Raw genomic sequence first — 15,695 nt, 5'->3', positions numbered from 1 at the left:
TTTTTGGTGCGTACTCTTGTTTAGTACTGGCACTAAGGATCATACATAACGTCAGAGCTCTTTAGCTGTTTGGTCAAAGCTGCTGCTGTTGTTATTTCTGTTGTAGAGCACCTTGTACTCAAGAGAAAATCTTTGAGAGATCGAAATTATTATATAATATTATAAGAAGTATTATTAACTATCTAAAGGCTATTTTCCAATCATACAGTACCATTTCATATGCAAGATGTATTTGAAAAGCAAATAAACATCTCTGACATGAGAACACACAAAGAATTTTCTTAAGTGTTAAGTCTTCAGTTTGTGAAGTACTAGTAGTAGGAAGAGTAGTATATTTTGTCAACGACTACACAGAAAGTTACAAAGAACTTCGATTTGAAAAAAACAATAGAATTTGGCTTATTCAATGATACCCAATGATACTGATACATTTCAACTCACATTGGGATACTACCATATTTTTCCAGCAGGTGGAGACATAAACATTGGTTTATAAAACTAAATTGGTATAATAAGATGTGCTAAGTTAAATATGTAACTCATCAAATTATTATAAAACCTTGATATGCCTCGATATCCGATATAAATTGTGCTTTGATATTAATGTGATTTTCTTGTAACAACATTATGGTCTTGTGACTGTTAAAATGTTCCACTACCTCTTCTGATGTCATTTTAATCTAGTTTATTTCTAATAGCAATTGTTATTATACTAATTTTGATTGATATACTTCGAAAAGTCCTTTGATAAACAACACAATCTTGTTTTCTGAGAGACACCTTTATTCATGTTGTTCAAGAGTTTGATAAAACAGAGCCAACAGAGTAACTGAAAACTAAATCAGATATTTACTTCTTCTTATTCTTTTCTCTTGAATACCTGAAGACAAACTACATCTTCACACTGCAGCTCCTGTTGTAGGGGAAAAGAAGTCTGTTAATATAATCAGAATATTTCATAAAAGGATGTTGAAACTGTTAAAACTGTTAATAAGTTCATTATTGTAACATTCAATCACATTTTATATCCCACAAACTCTGCACATTTCCTTATAATTAATTAGCCTGGTTCAAATCTTTCACAATAACTGTCCCACCAGGTAGAGTTTGTCTCCTTCAAGCCAGTGTTTCCAGCCACGGTTGGCCTTCTCTCCTTTCTGGGTACACACCAATTTGTTCCCCTCCCAGGTCACCAGACTCTAGACAACAGATAGTACATCCAACAAAGAAATCTGTAAGTTTTTAACATATTTTTGATTTGGAAGGAATGTATGCCTGTGGCAAAAGCTGCATGCCTCCATGTCTTACATGACTACTTCTACAACTCACAGTGTTTTCAATGTCAGTGCAGTCTCACAAGAATAGAAGTTGTACACAGACTGATCCACGGAGTAACAGCCAAATTACAGCTTTGGCAGCTGCTTTTTTGTGTAAACAAGATATTGCAGCCTTCTATTCCCCTAGATTTTAAAACCACTTTCTCTACTGAAAATGTCTGTCTTTTCAACGCTAATGCTACACATGCACTCGACACACTTAGATAACATAATTGCCGTTATCACACAAGCGACTCTGAAATGGGGAATATCTCCACATCAGACAAACTATAGCTATCTTTAAGCACTCCATACATTCAAGGTAAACCCACCTTTACATTTCTGATGTCTAATCCCTTGGTGTACTCATTGAACTTCACCCCTACAGTGAAGGCCAGTTCATAATTCCTGAAAGTGCTCGGTGTTTTGAAGTCAAAGTTGTCTCCATCTTGGACAACCAGTTTTGTTTGTGACAAGGAGAGGGGATTTTCCTTGTAGCAAAGTCAATATCTGGGGTCAAGAGTAGAGACTTTGTTATACAATTGATTGCATCTTAGATTATTATTTAACATGAGCAGACAATTTTGTTGAGCATTTCAATGGCTTCTTTGTTTAGTAGAGAATAAATAATGTTCTACTGGGGCCTGAAGTCTTCATTTATGTACATAATTAAAAACAACATCTGAATAAGCACACTTCTTGAATGTGAATAATTTTATTGTTTCTCATTATAATTGCACTCAACAATTATCTGTAGTGAAATCATTTTGTTATTTGTTCAACCTGTAAAACTCCTACTACCGCCATGTAAAGACAAATTAAGCCCATTAAAATGAAAGGTTTCATACTTAGTGCTTTCAAATATTCCTCAAATTTTTCATTTGTTTCCAGTATCCATTTCCCACTGAAGTCTGTTGGCATGGTGGCTGCCAGTGACGCTGCTGTGTGTAGACTTTAGACACTGTGAAGAGGGGGAAGGTGCAGGAGATCACCCTACTTTTATACAAGCCAAGGGCATGAGGGCAGAGGACTAATGACGAGGGTGGTAGTAGCTTGAAGGGGATTGGCAGGGGCAGTTGTCTATGAGGGGTGGGGGAAGATCCACCCTTTTTGTTCAGTCTTTACATTCTCCCTCACCAAGCCCCATCCCAAAGGTCCTTGCCAAGTGTATGTGGACTGAGCAATAGCTGAAAACATTCCCCTGCCCTGAGCTATCCCTCTTTGGTGAAAATAAGAGTTGGATAACAAGATTTTAGCCCAACAACACATAAATTCAGGAGAAATGTTTTATTGAGAATACATGTAAATGTTGATTTCACTCCAGCCTCACATTCTGTCTGGACCCATCCAGGTCACAATAATTTTTTAACCAGCCTGAATAAGAGCAGGGTGAGATCAATAACAACCCCCTGGGGAACCATAAATAAACAGAGGCCAAAGGTAGAAGTCAAGATGGTGGCTGGGTGTGAATGCAGAAGAAGCAGCATGAGGCATAATGGTAGGGTGAACAGCAGCAGCAAAGGCTGAGAAAGTGAGTCGGTCAGATGAAATAGACTGCAATGGCAAAGCACAAAGTGAACTGACAGATTAACTGATTCAGAGCACAGCGTGGCTCAAGTTGCTCAGCTGAACCTCCACGGGTTTCACTCCTTTGGAAACGCTGAAGTAGAGCCCTCAGGTTCCTCATATATGTCTCAAGAGGCAGTTTCAGATAAAAGGAGCTTCTCACACATCAGTAAATAAAGTTCATTCCAGTTCATTCTAGTGATTTTTGTCATTCTAGAGTGAAACCTGCCATTCAAGCAACTATATTTTACACCAAGTCTATTCAAGAAAGAAGAAGACAAATGGTATTGTTGAGTTTTGTTTCATTTATTGATTGATGATTCCTTTTAACTATTGTACAGTCACAATGATTCTGGGAGAAATTTATATACACACATGATATCTGTCACCTGATGTATAGCCAAGAAGCCAATAGTCCTTTACCAAAAAGCCCTCTGAGGTGTTACATTACAGTCCTCTTCGCTGCATCCATAACATTTCCACCTGATACTCTAGGGTATTGTGTTAATCAGTTTCACCCATTAGATCAGCTACACCTAACAGTATGCATGTATCCAACACATCTAAACATGTTAATCAAAGGAGCACCCACCCTGAGCCAGTAATGCCAGATGGCATTTTGTAAAGCTTCATGGTATGCACACTAACTTTCCCTTACTCTGCTGTATACAAATTGGCTTTTGGCAAAGTAAGGCAACAGCTTTGAGGAAATATGAATGAAAAGATTCATGTGAAATTTGGGAGATGGATATATGGAGAGATGTCTCAATGGCACAAAAGGATAATTGGATGGTACATCAGAGGCAGGGGCTGTGTCTTGTGCGTTTCTGAGAGCAGATGTGACCCAGTAGACCTGACTCACAGGTCAGTTTAGGTCCTCTTGAAGACCTGCTTGGAAACAACGCCAGCAGCTCTCAGTTCCTATAGAGAACAAATTAAAAGGTTGATTTTCTGGTTTCATTCACAATATTTAGAATTTTATCTTTGCAATAAGCAATTGCTACACTGAATGGATATTTTCTGAAGTACTGGCTTATTAATTGATTTACGGTATGATTTCTTGCTGCTAATGACTTCCCCCTTCAATAATAAATATATAAATTGACAGACTAGGTAAGTCTAGAATGAAATGTTTTCATTGATTGTATGCTTGACAGATTTACTTGAAATAACTGAAATTAGTTGTTAATTCACTAAGACCTTTTCCCTGCATGGAACAACCTAATGTATTTGACTAATAGTTGACATAACAAAAGCAGTAAAGGGGTCAAATGAGGATGGGTCACTTAATATCAGTCATACTGGTTGATATGTAAAGGATGCATCCCATTTAAGTGACACTGAATTTGATGTACAGTTAGTTCAGGGTATATATTTTTTTCAATTATTCTAATACCTACCCTGTGGAAAATGCAAAATATACCAAACATTTGATGAGCTGGAAATTTTGGCTTTGCAGCACTGTATTTTTTTATTTTATTTTATTTTTTGGGTGATCCAACATGCTTTAAAATAAAAAGAAGCAAGAGAACCATCTTAAACCACAAAGTAACATTTAATCCTTCAATTTATCAGAAAAATCCCCAGGCAGTGGTTGTCTGGTATTATACCATGTCTCTACTTTCCAAATTATTTTCCACCACTAGAAGACACTGTTGCCCCTCATTCAAACCCGACTCCAGCTCTTGGGAACTTTTCACTATGGCTGTTGGAAAACATCTGTTGGTACTACTGAAACCAAATAATTGAGCTTCTTATATTTGCATAGCTTTGATAGCAGTAATCATACAGAGAGAAATCTGATAATGCTAAACTAATGAAAATGGTAATGTGTAAATCATGACTTAAAAGTCTCTTCAGATGCTAATGCTGTCATTACTGGCCACACTGGGACCATGAGAAGAATTTCACATAGGGGAAAAACAAACAAATAAATTAAATAAAAATTACCCAAATCCTTCCGGCAGAAATTACATTTGCAAAGTCAAGATACGTAACGTGATGTTGATTGCTGCTTGATCACCAGAGGTCTCATAGATGAGATAACAAATGAGTTGCAGAAACTGTATGGTTTTGCATTACATTTTTAATCTTGTATTATTTTGCATCCGTCATTGACTGGGAGAAAACATTTAAAACTCAAAGTATATTAATTCATTGTCTATTTTCTTTTGAAACAGGATCCTTGGAAGAAGTTTTGTTTTCTGTAAATTTGATTTGTTTTGCAGTAAATAAGTTATAGCCACATATTTGTAACATAAACTCCATTTCCTGCCTGCATGCACCTCACATAGTATAATGCTATTACTGCTGGGGCTGGTGGCATAAAAATATATGCACAGCACATACAGTGCTAAGAGGCATTTTGGATTTGGATTGAAGTGTCCAAACTGCAGATATTAATATTAATGGGAGAAACTTACCAAATGAAGCTCATCTCCTTCTACCCAGTGGGTCCAGCCTCTTCCCTCAATCTCTCCCTTCTGCACACACACCAGTTTGTCTCCCTCCCAAGTGATAGTGGTCTGCATCAGGGTCACAGGTCAGGGAGAGACACAAGTCTGACTATTCACAATATTTCCATGGAGGATTTTGTGTGGTTTGTTGTTGACGCACTTTTTCTCTTGTAGGCATACACATTCAAACATATATGTTCAAGGAGAGTCTCAGTCCTCCTGCATCCCTCTTAAAATAATTACTCAGATAAAATCGCTGCATACAAACACGTGACCTTCTCTCTTTGCCACCTTCCAAACAGCTTATAGCTTATCTATAATCAGCCTATCAGCATACTAAAAAGGTTTTTCAAGGGGGACCACAGATAATCTCTGAGCCTATTCAGTATTCATTGACACAATCTGATCAAATAAATGTGAACCTTGACTTATTTCTCTACCGCCTCCACTTTTTTTTCCTGCGGTATCTGACATCAGTCTTCATTATATCAATACACTGACAAGGATCTGAAAAGTTTGGAAAGTTTTACAGGCTTGTGGAAAGTTTTGGTATGGCCACCTTATGCTCATTATATTCTAGAGCGGTGCCACCATAGAAAAATCTGTTTATACACCTCCAGGTTTTGCACCCACAGTAGATGTGTGTTCATGTCGAAGGTCACAACACTTGCAGCTACGTAATCCAAGTTTAATGTAAAACTCGTCACTTAAGGAGTAAGCCCTTAGTTGAGAACATGATATATACATTCATTAAAATGTATTAGATCCCCTTACTGCACTAGCCCAAATACTCACCATGCATTTCCTGTCATCCACCCCAGATAGATCCTCCTCGAACTCTTTGCCCACATAGAAGTCCATGTTGTAGTTTTTGAAGGTGCTGAGAGTTTTAATGATAATGTGGTCCCCATCATGGACAATGTCCTTGTCAGGCTTCAACAAGGTTGCAATTTTCCTGATAGCGACATTTACATCTGTGACAGGTACCCAAGTGGGAGGGAAAATGAATGAGCAACAGCAGAGAGAGAAGCAGGGCATTTTAGTGCAGTTACAAAACTTCAGGATAACATATATAGTTGCCTCCAAATAAATTTTATGTGATATTTTGCAGTCCATCTTATTTAACATTTTTGTTCAGATAAACAACAGTATTATTCATCCTAATGATAATGGTTATTCCAGAGTATATGGAAAATATTACATAACACAGCTATTGTGGACTTCCTTTATTTGGACAAAATGCTTCTAATGTCACTCCAAAAGGGGTGAACCATTAAGTCTCTTTGTGAACACAAAAACATTATTCATAGTTATCTAAACATTTTGACTGCATTACAACTAGATCAATTTTCATGTTTACATTCAAATCCACGAATCATTTGCGATTTGTTCCCATCAAGGCCTACATATATAAAGTTCTTAAACTCACCGAGAGCCTTCAGGTACTCCTCAAAGTTATCATTGGAAATCATTTTCCAATATCCATTCAGATCAACAGGCATGTTGGCAGTGTGTTTTGTCGTTTCCTTAGTTTCAGTCCGTGAAGAGGTCCGCTGTTGACGGCTACTGGCGCTGGAATGCTGGACCTGCTCTCAAAAGCCTCAATTTGAACAAAACCACTTTAATCGGATTACCTGTCCCTCACACCTCCCACTTCTCTCACACTATCGACACCATGTAACCCCACAATCCTGACCAAGCTTCCCCTTCATGTATGCTGGGAACATGAGGCATGCATACATAATATAGAATCCACTTGTGTGCTTTATGTTTGAGAATGCTTACTCTGCATGGTGTCGGATTAGAATAAAACAAATAGACTTCCTACTTTTATTGACACAGGCACAATTGTGCGCAATTCCACGTGTGGCAGATTGGGCGTGATTGTTTTATAAGATGGTGCCTGTTTAAATCACACTAAGATCAGGATTAGAGAGCCATCAATCAGCCTATTGGAATAAAAACACACAAAAGCCTGTGAAATTGTTCGTCAGTTTGTCATTTGGCTGAATGGACCATACTGTGTGGATAGCGTCCATGAAAAAAAAAAAAAAAGCAGAATGACCTGATCTTAAAATTATCCAATTGCAACAATTAAATTTCGCATAAAAGCTCTGCCACATCCTTTGTCTCCCCCAAATAACTCAATTAATTTTATAATCTCTCTTTTGGGCCGGCTTCAGCCAACGCACTGTCTCAATCCTTTACTGCCTGGAACACAAACAAAGACACACACATACACATCTTTTAAAAGGATGCCAGTCAGTATCAGTGGCACAGTGGTGCTTTCAGCCATTGGCCTCAGTGAGAAAGCACCTCCTGTAGCTGAGCAACTGTCAGGATTACTTTAAATCCTTTGGTGGAAGAAAATACAGGCCTGCAGACACAGTGTGTGGATGATAATGGGAAGCTGAATAGATCTGCAGTGAAAGGCTGCTGGGAAGTTACAGCCAAGCACAGACATCCTCAATGATCTTCATTTCAGAAGAAATTCATAACAGGATAAAGTTTTCACTTTACAATTAAAAGGTTACACATGATGGCCTCCCAGTAGCATAGTATTATACACTAAAGACCACACAGTAGGAAAACACTAAAACCCACAGTGGCTATGTTTTAAGATGATTTTCACTTATGTATGCATAAATAATGGATTCAGCATTTTTAGATTTTATTCAAACCTTTCCCGACTCAGTTTTGATGAACGCTGAACTGCGTAAATAGAGAAGGGTCAGAATTCAGACAAATGTCTGTGTTGTATAATAAATATATTAAAAAGATGTTGATTAAACAAAACCTTAGGAGTGTGATTTAGTAAACGTAAAAACTTTCATTCTAAATGGGATTTGGGTAAGAATAAGTATGTATTGAACTCAATGTGAACCTGGCTCTATTCTCACTTGATTTATTTCCTCAATAAAAAGTTTCATAGTGACTTTATGATCCCTGTCTTTAGTTGGAAGTTTTCTTCAATGCAATATGATGGTCATATTTCAGATTATGGCTCTATTTAGAAAAAAAAAAGACAATAAAGCAGGGTGTGAATCAGGGCGTGTCCACAGCATGATTGACATACTGTACAGACAGACCTGTCTGAATATCAAGATAGACTAGAGAGCAGGTCAGATCCATCCATCACTCCTCCACACAAGGTTTCTTTTTTTTTTTTCTTTTTTTTTTTCCAAGAAAACCTAGAGGGTGCCAGTTCACAAACTGAATGGGTGACATCATGACGGGATGTCACATGGCTTTATGTACACAGTCACAGAAGGAATTATACTAGACAGACACCCCAAAAAAATATATACACTGCATATATATATTTTTTTATTTAACTTATTTATTCAAAACCAACTGCAATAGTGTGTGATGTATCAAACTACAAGACTAGACAAATGTTCATTTACATTATGGAATAAAGATGAGTATTTGCAAATATCTAAGCTGTGTGTAGATGCTTCCAGCTGAGAACAAGTGATGCCTGTGGAAAAAAAACTCCATCTTTCACAGCAGAAACTTACTGGGCATATCTCTTCTTCTTTGCTGAACAGTGGAAAAAAACTGAGTTACAAGCACTGATCTGTGAGAAAGTTTCCTGTTCAGTTCAGTGCTGCTGTAGTTTACCTATCAGTCATCCCAGCTGTTCACTGGCTGTTGTACTTGCTTGCTAAGTGGTCTCAGAACCACGTCCTTATTTCTCCTCTCGCTGTCCTCTGTGTAAAGATGGTGCTTGTGAATATATTCTATCACTGAGTCAGGGATCAAGTATTTCACACTAAGGCCACGTCTCAGAGCCCGCCGCACCTCTGTGGCGCTTGTCTCATTCCTCATCCACTCTCTGACCAGGAAAATGTTTTGGCGGTGGCGGGAGAGGGTGTCCGACTCGTGCATGGCCTGCTCAGGCTGCAGTCTGCCTCGGCTGACGCACACAAGGCCGAAGCGCCCGGCCACCTCCTCCACATGCTCATCCTGCCACAGGCCTGGGACCTTAAATGTGTCAAGAAAATCTGCTCCACACAATAGCTTGAGCTGGGGAGAGTGGCCTGAGGGGAAAGGCAGAGCATGATACTGAGAAGGAAGAGTATTCAAAGTACCTCACAGACCACATTTAGCAATTGTGTGAACGGTGTCATTTCTAAGTGTTGATATGCAGTAAGGGGACAGAGCTACTGCTTGATAGATGGTTTATTATGACAAATGACACAAAGCAGGACCTATAATTAAATCTGATTAAATGTATTTATTTTTATTCAGAGCATAAGAGTGATACCCCACTGCTATAATCCTAAAGAGGTGTTTATTCTGAACACATGAAATACCCCAGTAAGCATTTCACAACTTGCTGGTTCATAATCAAGCAAAAAATGTGGGAATCCAATATGTGGCTGAAGTGTCCCCTCACAGAGCACTGATATCTACAGCTAAATTCAAGAACTGTTGCCTTTGCTACTATATAATAACATATATCATTACCAGTAAAAGATACCAAATTAGCAGAGAAACTTTTTTATATGTTATTTAACATGTTTGCGCAGTGAGATGTATGTAAGAAAAAAACAGCAGGATCAAATATATATCACAATGTTTGATATAGAAATATTGACAGGGAGGCATCCAGTTATACGACCACAAGATCACACACGGCTCCTGTTTTGTACACGCTAAGCACAGACACATACGGGACTGAGGCAAGTCTTTAACTTGAACTCATTCAGTGATCTATTAAAAAAAACTGGTTTCATTCACTGCTGGATGTTTTGCAGATAGGCAGGATATTGTTATCATTCAGGTACTAATCTCGGCCATGCTAGTGGTTGTTTAATGCTTTACTTAGGCAGAGCAATCCTAATCTCAGCATGCTAACATGCCAACAACACCAATGTTCACATGCAGCTGTTAAGCAGATATAATATTTACCATGTAGTTTAGCCTCCTGGCTTGTGTTAATTTGTATTACACAGAGAGACGAGCGGAGGCTGATGGGATTAAGCATTTGATCACCAGCCACAGTGCTGGCCAAGTTAAAAGTGCTGGTGGTGCAGAATGAGAAATTAGAGAATAACCAAAGGCACTTTGGATTCATATTCTGACGCACATGGATGCCTGCACAATATATTATTCTGATTTATTTTCAGCCTGGGCCACAGTGGCAAACTATCCAACAGGTGCTGCAATCTCAAGACAGCACCCGCATTAGAAGAATTCACTTTCCAACAATAAAAGGTTCTTACTTGAGGAAGTGGCGTTTCTGTTGGAGTTGTTGTTCATTCCTCTGCCTTGCTCATACTCCTTCAGAATACGCCCATAATGATACCTGATCAACAAAAAAAGGTTAGTGACAAACTGAATTATTATTACAATTTTTTTTTTTTTTTTTGAAACAGTGCTGAATGGGAAACAAACGCTTAATTCCATGAGCAGTTTCCCCAACACTGGTCTTTATGCCATCTTCTATTTTTATGTATATGCAATTTATGAAATTAATTGTCATGCTGCTATTAATCAAACTAATCAAGCTGATGTGAATGAGACAGAAAGAGTCACAGAGGTTCCTTTAAAAAAAGAGATGAATGAAAAACTTCACTGTTTTCAAGTAAAGCTTCTTAAAGTTGTTCTCAAACGTTCGCGTGCGTGTTTGTCTGTTAGGGAGTGAGATGACGTGTGACATTGCCGGTTCCTGGTCTCTGGACAACAGGCCATTTCATGCCTTGATCTGCACTCGTGTTGTGCAAACGCAGCTTAGAGACGACAAAGTGAGGGCAGGGTCACTAATTAGGGAATTAGTGAGAATGTGTGTGTTGGGGCAGGGGCAGGAAACGAGCGAATGAAATGGAAGAAACATAAAAAAAAAAAAAAAAAAAAAAAGCTTAAGTGTGGACCTATACACTTGCTGAATTTAAAATCAGCATTCAGTATGTGTGTGACCTAATGTAGTGTGAGGTACATTTTTATCATTAGATTCTGATCATCTTGATTGGGCTAACAAATATGTTTGCATATTTGTTTGTGTTAACCTGTGTGTTTTGGATGAGACAACCTAGATATCCCTTGCACATCCCATTATGAATGCAGCACCTCTGTCTGCCTGTCTTCACCCATCATCATGTCTCTAACAGGTTTTTGGCCACTGCATTGTTGCCATGTGACCAATAAATATAACAATCAGGGCCTCTGATTTCACCTGATGCCAAAAGGCTTGCCCAGACTAGCAGCCCTCTAGAGACCACAGCCTGTAATTGGGACCCAACAAACCTGGCAACACTCAGCTGAGGTTGGCATGGAGAGTAGCTGGCAGAGAGGCAGCAAATCAATGTGAACTCTGCTGCTGTAGTAGTGAAAGTAGGATATGTCAGGAAAAAAACATGTATCTTAAATTCAGTCAAGGATGAAGAAGCAGGAAACATGAGGAAGTGAGAGCTAGTGAAAATATAAAGCAGATATAAACTGGAACTGGATGTTCCTGACCTGTTTATCTTCTAGCACATTAAAAGATCTCCTATGACATTGACTTTCACCAAAGAGGTTTCATTGTGGTTATTTAAGGTTCAGCTACTGTGGAAACTGCAAGAGAACAATCAGTGAAAATGGGTCTATTCAGGGAAAAAAGGGATGAAGAAATGGGACACTGGTTGATATTCCCAATAGTGTGAGTAAATGTAAAATCTCTGTTCACCCAAATAAAGAGGATATTTTTGTGGAGGGACTAAACAGTGTTCTGAATTATGCTGGAAGTGGAAAGTTAATTGCCATACTTGTTAACTAGTCTGTAAAAATCAATGATATACTAACGTGGCAGAAATGTGGCTAAATGTGGCCTACTTCGACCTCGGAAACCTTCCTTTAAAAAAAAAAAATCAACTTCAGTGTTGCAATAAACATGTTTTATACCTCATCGTGACCACAGTCTCTGTCCAGTCTGGCTGCTGGCTTTCCCATTCATCAACTCTGACCCAGTTGGAGCTCTGGAGTGCCAGCTTTGCCATTGCAATGCGGTGTTTAGCCTGTACCAGGCCTTGCTTTCCATAGCTGTCGCTCACTGGAGACACGATTCCGCCCACCACCTGATACTGGCCTGAAGACAGAGAGGGCTAATGTAGTTTTTCTGTGTCAACACACCCAATATGGAAATGGAATACAAATCAGCAGATAAAATAATCTGTACACTGGCATTACTATTGCTGCTTTGTCAGAGTCTCACAGTTGAGAATCAAATGAAACTTATCTTTTTACAACAAAGCAATGAGACTGTCAGACTGTGATCATGCTTATCATAAATTACAGCTTAACTGTGCAGACCAAAATTTTAATATTTAAATCTTGACACAGTAATACAGAAGCAAAGGCAAAATATGTTCATTCTATTGTTTGAAAAAGGTACAAAACTGATGTGTCAGCAACAGCTGCACAATCCACAAGAGGAGAATGAAAACAGACCCTGTATGCAGCTTAGTCATCTCTGATGGTTGCCCTCTAACCAGTCAGCTGACGTCTTATAGCTGAGGGGTCAAAGAGAATCTGTAAGAGCATTATTTATGTTCCTGCTCATTGAATGCTGCATGGACTCATAAAGCATCTTAGACTGGACCAGTAGAACTCTTAGTGACGTTGTTATGACCATGTGACCAGGTCAGTAGACGCACTTTGAGCAGCTTCAGCATGTAAATGGTTTTGGGTTTATATAAGGAGACTGCGTTGGCTGACACGGCTGTTCCATGGGACTGTTTGGGAGCACAAGTCAGAACACAAAGCCTAAAGCAACTGAGCTTTTTATTCACAAATTGCTTCTTCATTACTACAATTGAGGCAAGAATGTGGCCTGATTAAAGCTGCATTCTCTCATATTTTGACCACTAGAGGGCTGGACATCTGTACAAAGACCTGAAAACAAACAAATCTCATGTAGCCGACTTTCACATCAGATAGACTCAAAGCAATGTTTGCTTGTATTAGCATTCATTCACCAACTTCAGTCTTAATTCTTCTTTAATAATTTCTTGTAGCAAGTTCTTTTACATGACCTGCTTTGACCTGAATGCATGAATGGAGGAACAAATGCAGATGCTTCAGTGCCACTGTATGATAAGTCAGAAAGCTTATCAGACTGTGGAGCATCAAGTGCGCCAATACTAAACAAGCCCAGTTCATTGTGTTCTTGTAGCAAGATGGCAAGATGTGTGACTTTGATGGAGAGTTCGCTGTTAGATGGCAAAAGTTTTAGTTAGAACACCAAACATTTGAAACATTTTAAAGGGAAAGGTGACTCAAGTGACCACTACATCTAGGAGAAACAGAGGTGACTTAGAATATCCACATCCATTACATAGAGAGGCCTTCAGGTGCCAAACTTCAGCCCAACTGCAAACCACTTGGATATTGCTACTCAATCTGTGAGACAGTACTCAATAGCAACACCATCAAAGCACCAAGTGATGAAATATTTATTGGAAGAATGGCTTCATTCCAGTACCGCTCAGACACCTGTAGAGCCAGTGCCAAGATTTCCTGGCTCAGCATCTTAATAAAAGACTTAATTCATGCTCACACTCAGGCCTACAGGCAATTTAGAGTAACCTGCTGTCTTTGGACTGTGGGAGGAAGCCAAGGTACCTGGAGGGAATCTGCAAACTCCACACAGAGAGGAACACAATGTTTTGTTTTTTTGCTGTGAGGCGACAGTCCTATTCACCACACCACCGTGCACTCCCTTTTTATTTACCCTCCAATCCTAATTTCACACAGTGTTTTGGGATGTCTGACACTGACCTGTGCTGTGTAAGTGGTCTCTGGCCAGCTCAAACAGCCTCATATGCTGGTTAGTGATGGGATTAAAGGAGCCGCATGCCAGCAGTACTAGGGGAACACAGCGGTTGGCCATTTTGGCTTATCTCCTTACACCAGGGTCAACGGACCTCGGAGGGAAGCAGAAAGAAGAGTTATTAAAATTGTTGGAGTTGGACAGTGAGACACAGAGAGGGCAGAACTGAAGGAAACTAGAAACCAAAAGTAATTCTGTACTTGCAGTTACCCAGAGCCATGTTGTTGCACTGAGGTTCAACTTAACAACAATTTTCTCATTTCCAGACCATGTTTATCCCCAAGCAGGGCATTAGTACAGGTTGCCCCAGTGAGAGGTAAAACCATAGTGCCTCCATTCTGTGTCGATTTATCATCAAGCCACCCAAGGTACTTAAAAGTGGCAAGAAAAAATAGTGGAAAGATCTGACCTGAACCGGACACTGGAGGAGGAAAGCAGCTAGATTGAGATTTTGCTTCAAAGTCTAAATTTGTGTTTATAAGGAGCCTTGTGGGAAATTACTCCCAGCAACTATTCAATGGTTTACTAAAGACACAGAACTAGAGATTCAACCTGCTACTTTGAGGGATGACTTACATACACTGGAAAGAACTTTGACTGTAAGCATGTGATTTAAGTTATTGTTGGCAAATTTTATGTTTCAATGCAATATATATATATATATATATATATATATATATATATATATATATATATATATTCACTTTTTATCTTATTCCATAAGAAATTATTGACAATTGCATTTGAAGTGGTGTTTTCATACTTTGTACCCTTGACTTTGTGAATCACAAAGCATTTGAGGAGAGAGAACCAGCTCAAGAAGCAGCCTTTCAATAAATGCCATCCATCATCAATTGTGGGAGCACACAGGAAATGACAGAAAAGGCTGACATCACTGCATCAACAAAGTCAGCCTCAAGCTGGAAACTGACAGACGAGCAGCTGCTGAGGAAAAGGATCAAAGATGGAAGCAGCGGGCAGCCCTTCAGACATCATCAGCCCAAGGTTTCGCTGGTACCAAGTGTGGAAGGGTCTGCACTACACAAACCAGGCTCAGAGGCCCACATGAGACGGTCCGGCTCAGTGAGCCGTGAGCCAGCACATCCTGTTACACACTGTCCTGTGGAGCGTTTTGGTTGCATTGATTTTTTTTTTTTCAGGGTTCCTAATGACATTTGATGTCCTCAGATAAGGCAGTGACATTGAAAACAGCCCTCGGGTTGTGTGTCTGGACCTCGTAAGCCTTCACTCAGGTCCGCCGGTGACGCGCCTGTTGACCCAGACAGGTCGTCCTCACACTAACACGTGTAGAAGCTGTTAGTGTGCGTCATGTCAGGGCTCACCATGTATACCTTCTCATTGAACAGGCAGCTAACACGAAACATGCAAAACGACAAACATGTGATGTATACATTAAAATAGAAGTTGTACAGCCGTGCAGTCTAAATACAAAACATGAACCCCAAACATAACGATTCAAGGTTGCCTACAAAACGAGTTTGTTACCTTCGTTTCACATTGTTGTTGTCCGGTTAGTGTGTC

The 15,695-nt window shown here is 39.3% G+C and overlaps 3 protein-coding genes across 5 annotated transcripts; all 3 read right to left on the bottom strand.

Moving 5' to 3' along the window:
* Nucleotides 1-803: 803 nt before the first annotated feature.
* Nucleotides 804-2,237, bottom strand: LOC115057233 (retinol-binding protein 2-like). Its single transcript, XM_029524176.1, is given in 5 exon segments — nucleotides 804-913; nucleotides 1,098-1,199; nucleotides 1,649-1,800; nucleotides 1,803-1,826; nucleotides 2,165-2,237. Coding segments are annotated over 5 exon segments (405 nt in total). The 3' UTR covers nucleotides 804-859.
* Nucleotides 2,238-3,215: 978 nt separating this feature from the next.
* rbp1.1 (retinol binding protein 1, cellular, tandem duplicate 1) lies at nucleotides 3,216-7,315 on the bottom strand. Its single transcript, XM_029524175.1, has 4 exons — nucleotides 6,768-7,315; nucleotides 6,134-6,312; nucleotides 5,306-5,407; nucleotides 3,216-3,803 (listed from the first exon to the last, which is right to left on the bottom strand). Exons 1-4 carry the CDS (start codon nucleotides 6,838-6,840, stop codon nucleotides 3,753-3,755), a joined length of 405 nt encoding a protein of 134 aa, XP_029380035.1. The 5' UTR covers nucleotides 6,841-7,315; the 3' UTR covers nucleotides 3,216-3,752.
* Nucleotides 7,316-8,655: 1,340 nt separating this feature from the next.
* Nucleotides 8,656-15,695, bottom strand: LOC115057230 (nicotinamide/nicotinic acid mononucleotide adenylyltransferase 3). Of its 3 annotated transcripts, XM_029524172.1 has the most exons (5): nucleotides 15,660-15,695; nucleotides 14,102-14,247; nucleotides 12,227-12,410; nucleotides 10,570-10,652; nucleotides 8,656-9,381 (listed from the first exon to the last, which is right to left on the bottom strand). In XM_029524172.1, the coding sequence occupies exons 2-5, from the start codon at nucleotides 14,211-14,213 to the stop codon at nucleotides 8,966-8,968; spliced, it is 795 nt and encodes a 264-aa protein (XP_029380032.1). In that variant the 5' UTR covers nucleotides 14,214-14,247; nucleotides 15,660-15,695; the 3' UTR covers nucleotides 8,656-8,965. The 3 variants fall into 3 exon arrangements, with proteins under 3 accessions (XP_029380032.1, XP_029380033.1, XP_029380034.1); XM_029524173.1 differs by lacking the exons at nucleotides 14,102-14,247; nucleotides 15,660-15,695 and adding an exon at nucleotides 12,773-12,837; XM_029524174.1 differs by lacking the exons at nucleotides 10,570-10,652; nucleotides 12,227-12,410; nucleotides 15,660-15,695 and having other exon boundaries at nucleotides 14,102-14,747.

The sequence above is a fragment of the Echeneis naucrates genome, chromosome 17 (assembly GCF_900963305.1).
Source record: "Echeneis naucrates chromosome 17, fEcheNa1.1, whole genome shotgun sequence".
NCBI classification, from domain to species: Eukaryota; Metazoa; Chordata; class Actinopteri; order Carangiformes; family Echeneidae; genus Echeneis; species Echeneis naucrates.
The sequence above is the reverse complement of the archived record's forward strand: the minus strand, read 5'-3'. Positions and strand labels throughout refer to the sequence as shown.